The 16,278-nt window shown below is 42.6% G+C and overlaps 1 protein-coding gene across 3 annotated transcripts in view; it reads left to right on the top strand.

The window, feature by feature from the left end:
• LOC134226633 (mucin-4) overlaps window positions 1-16,278 on the top strand; it is an 817,146-nt gene that overhangs the window by 583,934 nt on the left and 216,934 nt on the right. For all 3 annotated transcript variants that reach the window (XM_062707522.1, XM_062707532.1, XM_062707541.1), the window contains one exon: window positions 6,610-7,156. In XM_062707522.1, the coding sequence (XP_062563506.1) occupies window positions 6,610-7,156 (547 nt within the window). The remainder of the gene's footprint in view (window positions 1-6,609; window positions 7,157-16,278) is intronic.

Genomic DNA, 16,278 nt, shown 5'->3' with positions numbered 1-16,278 from the left:
TTAATACTCCGGCGTCTTGATATAGACATATTGTATATGACAAAATTAAAAGTGAAATCAGCTATGTTTATAAGTGTGAAGGTGATTAATAATTTACTGGGTGCTTCCCATTTAGTATAAAACCTATTGCACATGTCTCTATAATGAAGTGAAGATCGTGCCGCTAGTAAAGAAAGGGACAGACATAAGTAGGATGAATTTCATTTCACACAAAATCGGGATAGATTCCAATTTTATGTTTCAACTGCATTTATGATGTACACCCAGTTTTTTTTTACACGGTTTGGTTTTAGTCGTTTAAGACCTTCAGCGTCAATGAAACAATTAGTTGACCCCACCAAAAAATTCACAAAAAATTAAAGAAAATTCAGGGGGTATTTAAAAAGTTGTGAAAGTTCGGGGTCACCGAAAAATTGATGAATCCCAACCGTGTAAAAAACCTGGGTGTACTTTAAACATAAATAATGACAAGGAAAGTGATAGATGTCGTCGAATCTATCACTTTCCAGGATTCTTTCACGAACTGGCTGTGTATGTGTAGACTAGACTACACTAGACTATACAAATTCGGAATAGATTCCAAATTACGCCACGCTGCTCTCAGATCGTTACATGGCCGAAAGGTATTCTGTTCCGTGAATTTGAGGATACTTACTTGATACTTGATACTTGATGGGCTACAGCTCTTCGATGAACCTACGCCGAATGGAGTATCCTTCTCCACTGGACTCGATCCTGAGCCAATCGCTTCCAGTCGCTCTGAACATTGAGCGCCCTCAGGTCCTCTTCAACTGCAAAAAGCCATCGTGTACGCGGCCTTCCACGAAGCCTGCGGCCTCTTCCAGGTTCTCTACTAAATATTATCTTCGCTTGACGTTCTTCCGGCATACAAACAACGTGACCAGCACCGTAGTCTGCCGTTTTGTATAAGCTTAATAATATCCAGCCCTTTATACACCTGGTACAATTCGTGATTCATGCGACGCCGCCAGATACCGTTCTCCTGTTTACCGCCGAGTATTGTCCGCAGCACCTTACGCTCAAAAACTCCGAGAGCTCTCCGATCAGCCTCCTTTACCGTCCATGTCTCATGGCCGTATAAAGCCACCGGAAGAATCAGAGTAGTATACAGCGCGAGTTTTGTTTTCGTTTGCAGACTACGGGACTTAAGCTGGTTACGAAGTCCGTAATAAGCCCTATTTGCAGCTGCAATACGCCTTTTCACCTCGCGGGTAACATCATTATCGCACGTCACTAATGTTCCAAGATACACAAGTTCTTCTACCACTTCAAATTTTTCACCATCCAGCACTATTTCACTACCACCACCACTAATGAACCCACGTTGATTGCCAGCGACCATGTACTTCGTTTTGCTGGTATTGATCGTGAGTCCAATCCTCGCTGTCTCCCTCTTAAAAGGCGCAAAAGCCTCTTCCACGGCACGGCGATCAATTCCGATAATATCGATATCGTCCGCAAATCCCAGGAGCATATGCGATTTTGTGATAATGGTACCGCTTCTTTGCACACCAGCTCTCCTAATCGCTCCCTCGAGCGCTATATTGAACAGTAGGTTCGAGAGTGCATCACCCTGCTTTAATCCGTCCAAGGTAACAAATGACGTCGATATTTCATCCGCAACCCTTACACTTGATTTCGATCCATCCAACGTTATACGAATCAGCCGTATCAGTTTCGCCGGAAAACCATGTTCAAGCATAATTTGCCATAATTCATTCCGTTTCACTGAATCGTACGCCGCCTTGAAATCAATAAACAGATGATGTGTCTGCAAGTTGTACTCCCGGAATTTATCAAGGATTTGTCTCAGGGTAAACATTTGATCCGTCGTTGATCGGCCCTCACGAAAACCTGCTTGGTATTCGCCGACGAAGGACTCTTCAAGCGGTCTCAATCTGTTGAACAGAATACGGGACATAAGTTTGGACGCCGAATTAAGGAGGGTTATTCCTCGGTAATTGGCGCACTGCAGTCTGTGCCCTTTCTTAAAGAGAGGGCAAATGAGGCCGTCCAACCAGCTAGCAGGCATTTCCTCGTCTTCCCATATTTTCGACATTATTATTATAATCTTTATTAAAGAGGTTTTTAGCCCAAGGCTAGTTCACCTCCGAAGTATTTTCGACATAATATGGTGCAGAACTTCATAAAGCTGCTCACTGCCATGTTTGAGAAGTTCAGCCGGGAGCTGGTCCTTCCCCGCAGCCTTATGGTTTTTCAGCTCTTTGACAGCTTTTTAACCTCATCTAGTGAAGGTGACTCCACAGCTTGTCCATCGTCGCTAATATTTATTCTGTTCACCGATGCACCGTCACTTCCTCCATTCAACAAAGTCTCGAAGTTTTGCTTCCACCTGGCAGCCACTTCAGTTTTATCTGTCAGCAAATTCCCTTGTTGGTCGTTGCACATGACGGGAGATGGCGCTGTCTTTCTCCGCATGCCATTGACAGACTCATAAAACCTCCGCATATCGTTCTGCTCCATTTTTTCCTGCGCCTCACTAATAACTTGTTCTTCGTACTCTTTTTTCTTCCTGCGGTGGGTTCGTTTTTCTGGATTTGAGGATAGCGGATCAAAATACATGTGGATGCCACAATTGAACACGCCTACCGTTGTAATATCTCCTGCATCAGGCCTCTCTCAATGTTCGACACCTATTAAGGAGGATTCACATCGTCGCTCATCTCAGCCGCCGCTGCCCCATGCATTATTAGGTCTCTGAACCCCCCATCACAGCCGAACCCTTTCTACCAGCGGCCTGCAGTCGTCCTGGTCCTGTGTTTCGAATCGGTGAAGAGGCCTTCGAAAATTCCCTTTATTCGTTGCCGGGTCTGTTGTCGTTGAATCAATCGGTTGCTCTACTTTTGCCTTTCTTGGTAACTGTAGAATTTCGGTAGGCTACCTTACCAGGGTTACGCTACCTACATCGCGTTGAAGGGGCTGCCTTCTCGATGCTGATACGATGCAGCATGATGTGCCAGTTTAGTTTACAGTCCCTCGCTGGACGCTGGCCGGACGATGATCAGCCGCCTCTAATATGGTGAACAGACGCTGTTTTGAGCCGTTCTTCATAACATGGAGAACAGACGCTCGATCAGATTTGCACCTCCGGAGAAGAGCAAATCCCCCTTCCCTGTCAGCGACGACCATAGTCCCACCGGGGTTGATTACCCGATCTTTCCTCTGGTTGCTCGTATCCCGGCCAGAGCCACGAGCAGGAGTTGCTGGCTAAGAGGCTAAGGACCGCGAAATGGGTTCTATTTTTCCTTCAGGTACGAATTACTTAGCATTTGCCATGCCGACGAAGAAGAAGAAGATAAAGATTTCAATTCTTTCCATACTCAATGAAAATGTCAGACCCAATCAATCCCTAATATGGACATCAGATCGATGGACGGAACCGTGCGCAACAGGGCCAGCCTGGGAAGCAGTGTTACGGTAGACGGGGATACTTTCGAGGTGGTCGATGAATTCGTCTTCCTTGGACCATTTCCAACAGCTGATAATAATGTTAGTCGTGAAATACGGAGGCGCATCGTCTGTGGAAGTCGGCCGACAACGGGCTGTAAAAGAAAATGCGGTAAAAAGATTCACACCCGCACCAAATGTGTCATGTGCAAAACGCTTATAAGAGTAGTCCTCTACAGACATGAAACTTGGACCATGCTCGAGGAGGACTTGCAAGCACTCGGAGCGTTTGAGAGATGGGTCTTCTTCTTCTTATTGGCATTACATTGTTATCGGCGGGTAACAAATAATAAATAATTCAGAATTATGATTGCGGGAAAATAGCGTAAATAATTGTAAAGTTTATTCGCGAGTTTTAACGGTCATTTTATATTGACGCGCATGGGGCAGGCGATATGTGCGTGAGGCGCACCCGTGCACCAGGTGCGATGAAATCATTTGGGTGCTGAGTGCGAGATCCACTGAACTGATAAAAGAGGAGGAGAAAAGAAGCGATTATCGGTTTTGGGCGGGAAGGTGTTGGTGAACGCTTGGTATGGCAGTTGATGTAAACCTGCGAATCGTAAAGCATCAAAGGAGGATTGGCATTTTTCTGTCCGCAAAGGAGGACATTTTTTAAGACGATTGAGTGAAGCGATAGTGAGGGTTTTTTGTCAACCAAGTTCGAACCAGAAGATTTCGGGACTGTTTTGGCCAACCGAGCCCCGAGTGGACCGTTGAAGACGAAGCCCCGGGACATCTACAGTGCAAGTGTCTATTGATAGTGGCCCGTGTATTCGGAGTTAGCCACTCCATGGTCATCCCCGTACCTCCGGGTGATATATTCAACAGCGTCGGTTTATCAAACGGAGCCACCGAAGATTCCCCGCCGGAATCACTCCCGGGACCGCCATTCTCTGAATTCCGAGATTTTCAAGCCCGTTGCCGGCGAGCCCCGGCTGGTCCACGTGATTGTCAAGCCATCTCATCATCGACGCGGCCGCCATTTGGATTTCAACAAGAGAAACAAGCGTCAGTGAAGATCGACCTTCCACCCTTGAGGCCGCTGGTTTGCTTTCCAGTGCCCCACCCTTCGTTGATTACCGTCGTTGATACCGCTGTCGATGCTCGTGGCCCTCAGCATCATTCGACGATCGCCGATACGGGATTATACCAAACCAACCATCGTCCGGTGGATTTCCACCGGATCCGACAAAGCTACCGCTAGTCCACGTGATTTCCAGTTGTTCCACCGTACGACGATCGCTAGGACGCGATCGCATCCGAGCCGTATTCTTCTCAGCCGCACACTTTATTGGATTACTGCCGACACCAACGAAGCCCCCGCTACGATTGCCTCAATAAAACCAAGTCCGACCGTGAGTAATTTGCGTAAGTTAGGTTCCCGTGATCCGAAAGCTCCCCAGCGTCCGTACGCCCTGAGACCCGGAATCCAAAAGAGGTCTTGAGCACCCACCCCACGGACTGCCGTTGGCTCTAGACCAGCAGTCTGGGGTCTGCTGCCGGTTTCCCTCCGAACCCGAGCTTTTAGGTTCCGGGGTCAAAAAGTAGGTCTTATAACATCCCCACACTGGGACAGAGCCGCCTCGCAGCTTAGTGTTCATTAAGCACTTCCACAGTTATTAACTGCGAGGCTTCTAAGCCAGGTTACCATTTTTTGCATTTGTATATCATGAGGCTAGCACGATGATACTTTTATGCCCAGGGAAGTCGAGACAATTTCCAATCCGAAAATTGCCTAGACCGGCCCCGGGAATCGAACCCAGCCACCCTGGTCTTGCTTTGTAGCCGCGCGTCCTACCGCATGGCTAAGGAGGGCCCCTTGAGATGGGTATCTCAAGTTTTCTATTATAGAATGAATTGATGCGCAAAATCAGGTTTAATACACATAAAAACCAAATGAATCGATAAATTGTTTCCATTGAAGCTCCTGAAGTCTAGAATAATCATTTTATTAGCACTTGTTTTCAAGAATGCGTTTTACAGGTTTGAACAATTCTTCCATACATTAATGCCCAAAGTGTAGGCTCGCTGAAACATCACAAAATCAATTTGAAGCGCACTACAACTTCTACGAGTTAATGTGTAATATAGTTGTTATTTTAATGAGAAAATATTCATATCGTTCAAGCTGTCGATTTGTTGTCAATTGTGAACGGATCTATTGCATAACCATTGCATTTGACTTAACATGTTTGGAATTTGGTCAATATTTGTTGAGTAAAACATGTTTCAGTTTTCTAATGGATATTTTACTAAGGTGGAATAAAATGTTTGGAATGAGAAAGCCATCACCACCGCTAGGAAGTAAAATTTGTTATTTCTATTTGCTAAGAATTCAAACTGCAGTTGCCAGCCTAAAGTTTACGGGGTCTCGCCAAAGTGTGGTGTATGATTGATTACACATAAATTAGGGCTCAACCCGAACAGGGTATGTCGACGAAGGAGATCCGATTGGACATACATCACGGGAAAATCTGTGACAATATATCGCACATTACCAATTTGTCCAAAGTGTCATAAAACGCAGTGCGTCCACCGTCAGCAATATTTTTTTTATTTATATATCGACGAAGAGATAAACAAGCGGGGAATATGCTCGTGCCACCCAACCTCTCATCCCCATTCCTAAAGTCAGTTGAAAATAAGTTTCCCCACCATCAGGAATTCCAAAATTTTACTACAACCATTGGCCAATTTGCATTCTCCTCCTTCCGATGATACCCGAATAAAAAAAGGACGGCACTCGGCCACATGATTATTATACGCGTGATGTCTGCTTTGCGATGTATCTGGTGGCGTCGACCAGGATGGATCACGGAGGCGCGGTGATTTCATTTTCACTCGGGTTGCCACCCTGCAAGCAGTAAAAGCCGACGATTATGATTTATTTCCACCGATTCGAGCCATCGGCAGCTCGTTTGGTTATGTTCGAAAGTGAAAGCGGAAAATTTTATGGCTTTCTCGTTAGCCATTTCGAGCCCCTGCTTTGCCTTCGGACGTTATAGTGCAGGATTTATGATTATTTCCCTTTTATTATCAGCCACCAAATCCTAATCGCAATCTTCTCTCGGATTTATGACGTTTCTTTTTCATCGTTCCCTTCCCTTCTAATTTCAGGTTCAAAACGGGCTCCGGCTACCCTTGGCTGGGTTAGCACCGCCCCGAGTACTGATGTGCAGCGCCTCGATGGGCGCCGAGGGTTCCGTCACGCTGCAGCTTCGTGAAGCCGTCCAGGCGCCGGATGCCGGAACATCGCTGGAGCACGGTGGCCTCACGATCGGCTACCCGGACCCGGAGATGCTGGCCGATATGTTGGGCTCGTTCCAGAGTGCCTCGGCGGGAGCTGCCGGGCTCAGCTCGGAGCAGCTATCGTCGTCGTCGTCGTCCTCCTCCTCGACGGGCAGCGGCGCAGCGAATGCGTCGGCGTTTGATCTCATTCAGGACAACAGCAGTAGCAACTGTAGCATCAGCCGGCAGTCCGGGCTGGAACCGGTAGTCGAGCAGAACTGCATTGCCAGCGCGCTGCTGGCCAAGGCGTCACCCACCGGAAGCTGCAGCAGAAGTAGCAGCAGTAGTAGTAGTAGCAGTCTTAGCAGCAGCAGTAGCAATGGCAATGCGGGAAGCAGTAGTGGCTTGACGCTCAGCGGGATCAAAAGTGATATTGGTAAGTGGATGATTTTCGTGAAAAGACACAGTTGATTTGTACCATACTGCCGCTAACCGCAAGTCAGCCCAACTGTATATGGCATCAATATACAGATGGGACAGCCTTGCGGTTAGCGAAAGCATAGGACTCGGTTAAATGCTGATAGTTTAAAGATATGTTTAAGTGGCAGAATTCAGAAATGCCCAACTTAGCTTTAAACTCGTGACACAGATCACAACATCTAATTTTTATAGGTGCATGATTCAAAGCATTGAAGTTGAGTATTTCAGCATAATCTAGCTAGAAATATCATCGGCAATAACATTAAAAGTTGTAAAGGCAAAAAAAGTAAAAAAGGACTAAACTGCCGCTAACCGCAATGGAGGGAGACCCATATACAGATGTGCTCGACTTGCGGTTAGCGGCAGTAAATGTTTCACACACAAAGTAATACGAATAATCCTCGACTTCCATCGAACAATCGTTTTTAATGGGATGATAAGAAAGTAAGTAAGAAATAAGCTTTGATGAAATGAAAGTCAGAAAAGAACTTTGATAATATTGTGATTGAATATTGAATATTGTGAGAGTTTTCTAAAGTATTCCGTTTACTATTCCGAACGAGACTATGTCTTAACTTTGTTACTCAACAGTATGAGTGAAGAATCGCTTAACAAATTACATATCCGTGGTTGAAAAATACTAACCGGTATCTTTCTATTCTTGACTCTGATTTCACCATTTAATCAAACATTCCACACATCACAAATCTCACCCATTCAGCTAATTCCAAAATACCTCCATCCAAATCCTATTCACAAAGCAAAACTCAAATTAGAATTCTTTGTTCTTCTTGCACCGACACACGTTTCCTATTCTGCAACAATTGCAGTAGGTACAAACTGTTGCCACGTAGCAAATACCGGAAACTGTATCGCACACGTACTCCCCATATCGAAAGCCCCAGAATTCATTTTAACGATAAATAAACATGCACACGGAGCTTTCGCAATTGGATCGAAATGGATTGGCTAATACCAACCGCCACTAACCAGGCACCAACTGGAGCGTGACTGCTGATCAACTCACCTAAAGGGAAAGTGGAAGCTTTTTGCGATTATTTCGAATTGAACTTTTGAAATTACTAAATGTTGCATACGACTGTTCTTCGATTTTTTTTCCACGATGCTTTGTTTCAGCATTCTGTATTCCTAGATCTTTTCACCATCGATCGAAATAAACCATAAAGGTACACTAAAATCCTATTTCGAAAGCAACAGATCCTATCGACTGACCTCCACCTCCAACCAACTTTGTTCCGAGACCTGAAAGACTAAACCATATAAATACATGAACTAACTAAACAAGCTGCAGATGAATGGATTGCGCACAAACATACACACATACGGACATACCCACACGTTCTATTCGAACTGACCACGTTCTCACAAGGACGAACCGGTGGCGGTTGGGGAAAACTTAACTGGCTGGTGGATTGTAGCATAAAATAAAAGACCCATTCAGGCGAGTTCCGGTCCAGTGTTGTTGTCCGTCGCTGGTTGCGGGCGGATGGGCAGATAACTCGAAACTCGTGCGGTGATCACAAGGGGAAGCAGGAACTTGAATCAGTATCGAAACCGTAAATATGTACAGCATTTTCAACGAAGCAAAACTCGTGACCGGACTGGTTGGGGGTTGGTTGAGCGTGGTTTATGCTGGAGCGAATGAGTTGTTATGGAATTAAAAATCTCAGATTAGTTCACCTTACAGTGTTTGTGACTTTCTGTTTTTTTTTAGAAATAGTAAAATTAATAGAATAAATGTCATAAATAATACAAAAAGCAATTCATTTTCACATTAATTTGAGTTCGTTACATTTATCGCATTATGGAATATGGATTAGACGATTCCAGTGGATTGATAAAATCACTTCCGGTACTAACATTACGTTGCAAGGCCTTCCTTAGTCCTTCGGTAAGATGCACAGCTACAAAGCAAGATCATGCTGAGGGTAGCTTGGTTTGATTCCAGTCTTGGAAGTTTTCTCGACTTTCCTGGGCAAAAAAGTATCATCGTGATATATGATTGCAAAACTGATAACTTGGCTTAGAAACCTCGAAGTTAATAACTGTGGAAGTGCTGAACGAACACCCAACAAGCAATCCAATATATCCAAACACGTTCCGCAGAAGTACTTTGATGAATATCTGAAGGAATTCCAGGAAAAATATGTGAATTCCTGCAGAAGTTCCAAAAGTAGTTCCAGGAGGATTTCCATGAGAAGTTTCTCAGGAATTCCAGTAGGAGTATTTGTAAAATCCAAGAATTATTCCTAGAGCAGTTCCGGTAGGAAATCTCAAAGAAATTTAAAAAAGAACAGCTGTAGGATTTTCAGGAAGAAGTTCAGCATGAATTTCCTAAAATTCTACTTGGTGCTTCTCCATGAATTACTTCTGGAGATCTCATCCAGAAATACTCCAAAAATTCATTCTGAGTAAGAACTCAAATAAATCCTGGATGAACGCTAGGTAGAATCCCTGGAAAAACTTCAAGAATAATTCCCGGAGGAAATGAAGAAGAATTTTCAGATGAAACTCTACGCAGAGAAAAAATGTGGTAGCATCAATCAGATTCTGCTTCAAATCAAAAATATGTTTGCACTGATTTATAAATAACAATATTTATTGTTGATACAACCACAAAAAGGGTCGAATCAACCATAGGCGATAGTTGATTTAACTCTCGTATATTTTTGTGGGCCCTCCTTAGCCGTGCGGTAAGACGCGCGGCTACAAAGCAAGACCAGGGTGGCTGGGTTCGATTCCCGGTGCCGGTCTAGGCAATTTTCGGATTGGAAATTGTCTCGACTTCCCTGGGCATAAAAGTATCATCGTGTTAGCCTCATGATATACGAATGCAAAAATGGTAACCTGGCTTAGAAACCTCGCAGTTAATAACTGTGGAAGTGCTTAATGAACACTAAGCTGCGAGGCGGCTCTGTCCCAGTGTGGGGATGTAATGCCAATAAGAAGAAGAAGAAGATTTTTGTTTGCACTATGCCTTCAACTGTGCGATTTCCTGAAAGTAACTCAAGGAGAAATTCAGGAATTCATCCTGAATTCCCCCAGGAATTCATTTTGAATTCCCCCAGAAATTCATTCTGAATTCCTCCAGGAATTCATTCTAAATTCCTCCAGAAGTACATTCTGAATTCCACCAGGAATTCATTCTGAATTCCACCAGGAATTCATTCTGAATTCCACCAGGAATTCATTCTGAATTCCACCAGGAATTCATTCTGAATTCCCCCAAGAATTCATTCTGAATTCCCCCAGGAATTCATTCTGAATTCCCCCAGGAATCCATTCTGAATTCCCCCAGGAATTCATTCTGAATTTCCCCAGGAATTCATTCTGAATTCCCCCAGGAATTCATTCTGAGTTCCTCCAGGAGTTCATTCTGAATTACCCCAGGAATAAATTCAGAATTCCCCCAGGAATTCATTCAGAACTCCCCCAGGAATTCATTCAGAATTCCCCCAGGAATTACCCTAGGAATTCATTCAGAATTCCCCCAAGAATTCCCCTAGGAATTCCACCAGGAATTAATTCTGAATTCCACCAGGAATTCATTCTGAATTCCACCAGGAGTTCATTCTGAATTCCTCCATAAATTCATTCTGAATTCCACCAGGAATTCATTATGAATTCCCCCAGGAATTCATTCTGAATTCATTCTGAATTCCCCCAGGAATTCATTCTGAATTCCCCCAGGAATTCATTCTGAATTCCACCAGGAGTTCATTCTGAATTCCTCCATAAATTCATTCTGAATTCCACCAGGAATTCATTATGAATTCCCCCAGGAATTCATTCTGAATTCATTCTGAATTCCCCCAGGAATTCATTCTGAATTCCCCCAGGAATTCATTCTGAATTCCACCAGGAATTCATTCTGAATTCCACCAGGAATTCATTCTGAATTCCACCAGGAATTCATTCTGAATTCCACCAGGAATTCATTCTGAATTCCTCCAGGAATTCATTCTGAATTCCTCCAGGAATTCATTCTGAATTCCTCCAGGAATTCATTCTGAATTCCTCCAGGAATTCATTCTGAATTCCCCCAGGAATTCATTCTGAATACCCCCAGGAATTCGTTCTGAATTGCCCCAGAGATTCATTCTGAATTCCCCCAGAGATTTATTCTGAATTCTTCCTGGAATTCATTCTGCATTCCTTCAGAAATTGATTCTGAGTTCCTTCAGGAATTCATTCTGAATTCCATCAGTAATTCATTCTGAATTCCTTCAGGAATTCATTCTGAATTCCTTCAGGAATTCATTCTGAATTCCTCCAGGAATTCATTCTGAATTCCTCCAGGAATTCATTCTGAATTCCTCCAGGAATTCATTCTGAATTCCTCCAGGAATTCATTCTGAATTCCTCCAGGAATTCATTCTGAATTCCTCCAGGAATTCATTCTGAATTCCTCCAGGAATTCATTCTGAATTCCTCCAGGAATTCATTCTGAATTCCTCCAGGAATTCATTCTGAATTCCTTCAGGAATTCATTCTGAATTCCTCCAGGAATTCATTCTGAATTCCTCCAGGAATTCATTCTGAATTCCTCCAGGAATTCATTCTGAAATCCTCCAGGAATTCATTCTGAATTCCTCCAGAAATTCATTCTGAATTCCTCCAGAAATTCTTTCTGAATTTCTTCAGGAATTCATTCTGAATTCCTCCAGGAATTCATTCTGAATTCCTCCAGGAATTCATTCTGAATTCATTCTGAATTCCCCCAGGAATTCATTCTGAATTCCCCCAGGAATTCATTCTGAATTCCCCCAGGAATTCATTCTGAATTCCCCCAGGAATTCATTCTGAATTCCCCCAGGAATTCATTCTGAATTTCCCCAGGAATTCATTCTGAATTTTCCCAGAAATTCAATCTGAATTCCACCAGGAATTCATTCTGAATTCCTCCAGGAATTCATTCTGAATTCCCCCAGGAATTCATTCTGAATTCCCCCAGGAATTCATTCTGAATTCCCCCAGGAATTCATTCTGAATTCCCCCAGGAATTCATTCTGAATTCTCCCAGGAATTCATTCTGAATTCCCCCAGGAATTCATTCTGAATTCCCCCAGGAATTCATTCTGAATTCCTCCAGGAATTCATTCTGAATTCCTTCAGGAATTCATTCTGAATTCCTTCAGGAATTCATTCTAAATTCCTCCAGGAATTCATTCTGAATTCCTCCAGGAATTCATTCTGAATTCCTCCAGGAATTCATTCTGAATTCCTCCAGGAATTCATTCTGAATTTCTCCAGGAATTCATTCTGAATTCCTCCAGGAATTCATTCTAAATTCCTCCAGGAATTCATTCTGAATTCCTCCAGGAATTCATTCTGAATTCCCCCAGGAATTCATTCTGAATTCCTCCAGGAATTCATTCTGAATTCCCCCAGGAATTCATTCTGAATTCCTCCAGGAATTCATTCTGAATTCCTCCAGGAATTCATTCTGAATTCCTCCAGGAATTCATTCTGAATTCCTCCAGGAATTCATTCTGAATTCCTCCAGGAATTCATTCTGAATTCCTCCAGAAATTCATTCTGAATTCCTCCAGAAATTCATTCTGAATTTTTTCAGGAATTCATTCTGAATTCCTCCATGAATTCATTCTGAATTCCTCCATGAATTCATTCTGAATTCCTCCAGGAATTCATTCTGAATTCCTCCAGAAATTCATTCTGAATTCCTCCAGGAATTCATTCTGAATTCCTCCAGGAATTCATTCTGAATTCCTCCAGGAATTCATTCTGAATTCCACCAGGAATTCATTCTGAATTCCACCAGGAATTCATTCTGAATTCCACCAGGAATTCATTCTGAATTCCACCAGGAATTCATTCTGAATTCCACCAGGAATTCATTCTGAATTCCACCAGGAATTCATTCTGAATTCCACCAGGAATTCATTCTGAATTCCACCAGGAATTCATTCTGAATTCCACCAGAAGTTCATTCTGAATTCCACCAGGAATTCATTCTGAATTCCACCAGGAATTCATTCTGAATTCCACCAGGAATTCATTCTGAATTCCACCAGAAATTCATTCTGAATTCCACCTGGAATTCATTCTAAATTCCACCAGAAATTCATTCTGAATTCCACCAGGAATTCGTTCTGAATTCCACCAGGAATTCGTTCTGAACTCTCCAGGAATTCATTCTGAATTCCTCCAGGAATTCATTCTTAATTCCACCGGGAATTCATTCTTAATTCCCCCAGGAATTCATTCTGAATTCCCCCAGGAATTCATTCTGAATTCCCCCAGGAATTCATTCTGAATTCCACCAGGAATTCATTCTGAATTCTTCCAGGAATTCATTCTGAATTCCCCCAGGAATTCATTCTGAATTTTCTAGGAATTCATTCTGAATTTTCCAGGAATTCATTCTGAATTCCTCCAGGAATTGCTTCTAAATTCCCCCAGGAATTCCTTCTGAATTCCCCCAGGAATTCATTCTGAATTCCCCCAGGAATTCATTCTGAATTCCCCCAGGAATTCATTCTGAATTTTCCAGGAATTCATTCTGAATTCCCCCAGGAATTCATTCTGAATTCCCCCAGGAATTCATTCTGACTTCCCCCAGGAATTCATTCTAAATTCCCCCAGGAATTCATTCTGAATTCCCCCAGGAATTCATTCTGAATTCTCCAGGAATTCATTCTGAATTCCCCAGGAATTCATTCTGAAATCCCCAGGAATTCATTCTGAATTCCCCAGGAATTCATTCTGAATTCCCCAGGAATTCATTCTGAATTCCCCAGGAATTCATTCTGAATTCCCCAGGAATTCATTCTGAATTCCCCAGGAATTCATTCTGAATTCCCCAGAATTCATTCTGAATTCCCCAGGAATTCATTCTGAATTCCCAGGAATTCATTCTGAATTCCAGGAATTCATTCTGAATTCCCCAGGAATTCATTCTGAATTCCCCAGGAATTTATTCTGAAATTTCCCAGGAATTCATTTTGAATTCACCCAGGAATTCATTCTGAATTCCTCCTAGAATTCATTCTGAATTCCCCCAGAAATTCATTCTGGATTCACCCAGGTATTCATTCTGAATATCCCCAGGTATTCATTCTTAATTCCTCCAGGAATTCATTCTGAATTCCCCCAAGAATTCATTCTGAATTCCTCCAAGAATTTATTCTGAATTCCCTCAGGAATTCATTCTGAATTTCTCCAGGAATTCATTCTGAATTCCCCCAGAATTCATTCTGAATTCCCCCAGGAATTCATTCTGAATTCCCCCAGGAATTCATTCTGAATTCCCCCAGGAATTCATTCTGAATTCCCCCAGGAATTCATTCTGAATTCCCCCAGGAATTCATTCTGAATTCCCCCAGGAATTCATTCTGAATTCCCCCAGGAATTCATTCTGAATTCCCCCAGGAATTCATTCTGAATTACCCCAGAATTCATTCTGAATTCCCTCAGGATTCATTTTGAATTCCTCCCAGGAATTCATTCTGAATTCCTCCCAGGAATTCGTTCTGAATTCCTCCCAGGAATTCATTCTGAATTCTCCAGAATTCATTCTGAATTTCTCCCAGGAATTCATTCTGATTTCTCCCAGGAATTCATTCTGAATTCCCCCAGGAATGCATTCTGAATTCCTCCAGGAATTCATTCTGAATTCCACCAGGAACTCATTCTGAATATCCTCCAGGAATTCATTCTGAATTCCACCAGAATTCATTCTGAATTCCACCAGGAATTCATTCTGAATTCCACCAGGAATTCATTCTGAATTCCACCAGAATTCATTCTGAATTCCACCAGGAATTCATTCTGAATTCTGGAATTCCACCAGGAATTCATTCTGAATTCCACCAGAATTCATTCTGAATTCCACCAGGAATTCATTCTGAATTCCACCAGGAATTCATTCTGAATTCCACCAGAATTCATTCTGAATTCCACCAGAATTCATTCTGAATTCCACCAGAATTCATTCTGAATTCCACCAGAATTCATTCTGAATTCCACCAGAATTCATTCTGAATTCCACAGGAATTCATTCTGAATTTACCAGGAATTCATTCTGAATTCCACCAGAATTCATTCTGAATTCACCAGAATTCATTCTGAATTCCACCAGGAATTCATTCTGAATTCCACCAGGAATTCATTCTGAATTCCACCAGGAATTCATTCTGAATTCCACCAGGAATTCATTCTGAATTCCACCAGAATTCATTCTGAATTCCACCAGGAATTCATTCTGAATTCCACCAGGAATTCATTCTGAATTCACCAGGAATTCATTCTGAATTCCCCTCCAGAATTCATTCTGAATTCCACCAGAAATTCATTCTGAATTCCCAGAATTCATTCTGAATTCCTCCAGAATTCATTCTGAAATCCTCCAGAATTCATTCTGAATTCCCAGGAATTCATTCTGAATTCCTCCAGGAATTCATTCTGAATTCCTCCAGGAATTCATTCTGAATTCCCCAGAATTCATTCTGAATTCCAGAATTCATTCCTGAATTCCCAGGAATTCATTCTGAATTCCCCAGGAATTCATTCTGAATTCCCAGAATTCATTCTGAATTCTCAGGAATTCATTCTGAATTCCCCAGGAATTCATTCTGAATTCCCAGAATTCATTCTGAATTCCACCAGAATTCATTCTGAATTCCCCAGAATTCATTCTGAATTCCCCAGGAATTCATTCTGAATTCTCCAGAATTCATTCTGAATTCCACCAGGATTTCATTCTGAATTCCTCCAAAATTCATTCTAGATTCCCCAGGAATTCATTCTGAATTCCCCCAGGAATTCATTCTGAATTCCCCAGGAATTCATTCTGAATTCCCCCAAGAATTCATTCTGAATTCCTCCAGGAATTCATTCTGAATTCCCCAGATTTTTTTCTGAATTCCCCCAGGAATTCATTCTGAAATCCCTCAGGAATTGATTCTGAATTCCTCCAGAAATTCATTCTGAATTCCCCCAGGAATTCATTCTGAATTCCCCCAAGGAATTCATTCTGAATTCCCCCAAGGAATTCATTCTGAATTCCCCCCCGAATTCATTCTGAATTCCCCCCCG

Source organism: Armigeres subalbatus, chromosome 1 (genome assembly GCF_024139115.2).
Source record: "Armigeres subalbatus isolate Guangzhou_Male chromosome 1, GZ_Asu_2, whole genome shotgun sequence".
In the NCBI taxonomy this organism is placed as follows: Eukaryota; Metazoa; Arthropoda; class Insecta; order Diptera; family Culicidae; genus Armigeres; species Armigeres subalbatus.
Note: the sequence above shows the minus strand (reverse complement) of the source record. Positions and strands in the feature narration are given on the sequence as shown.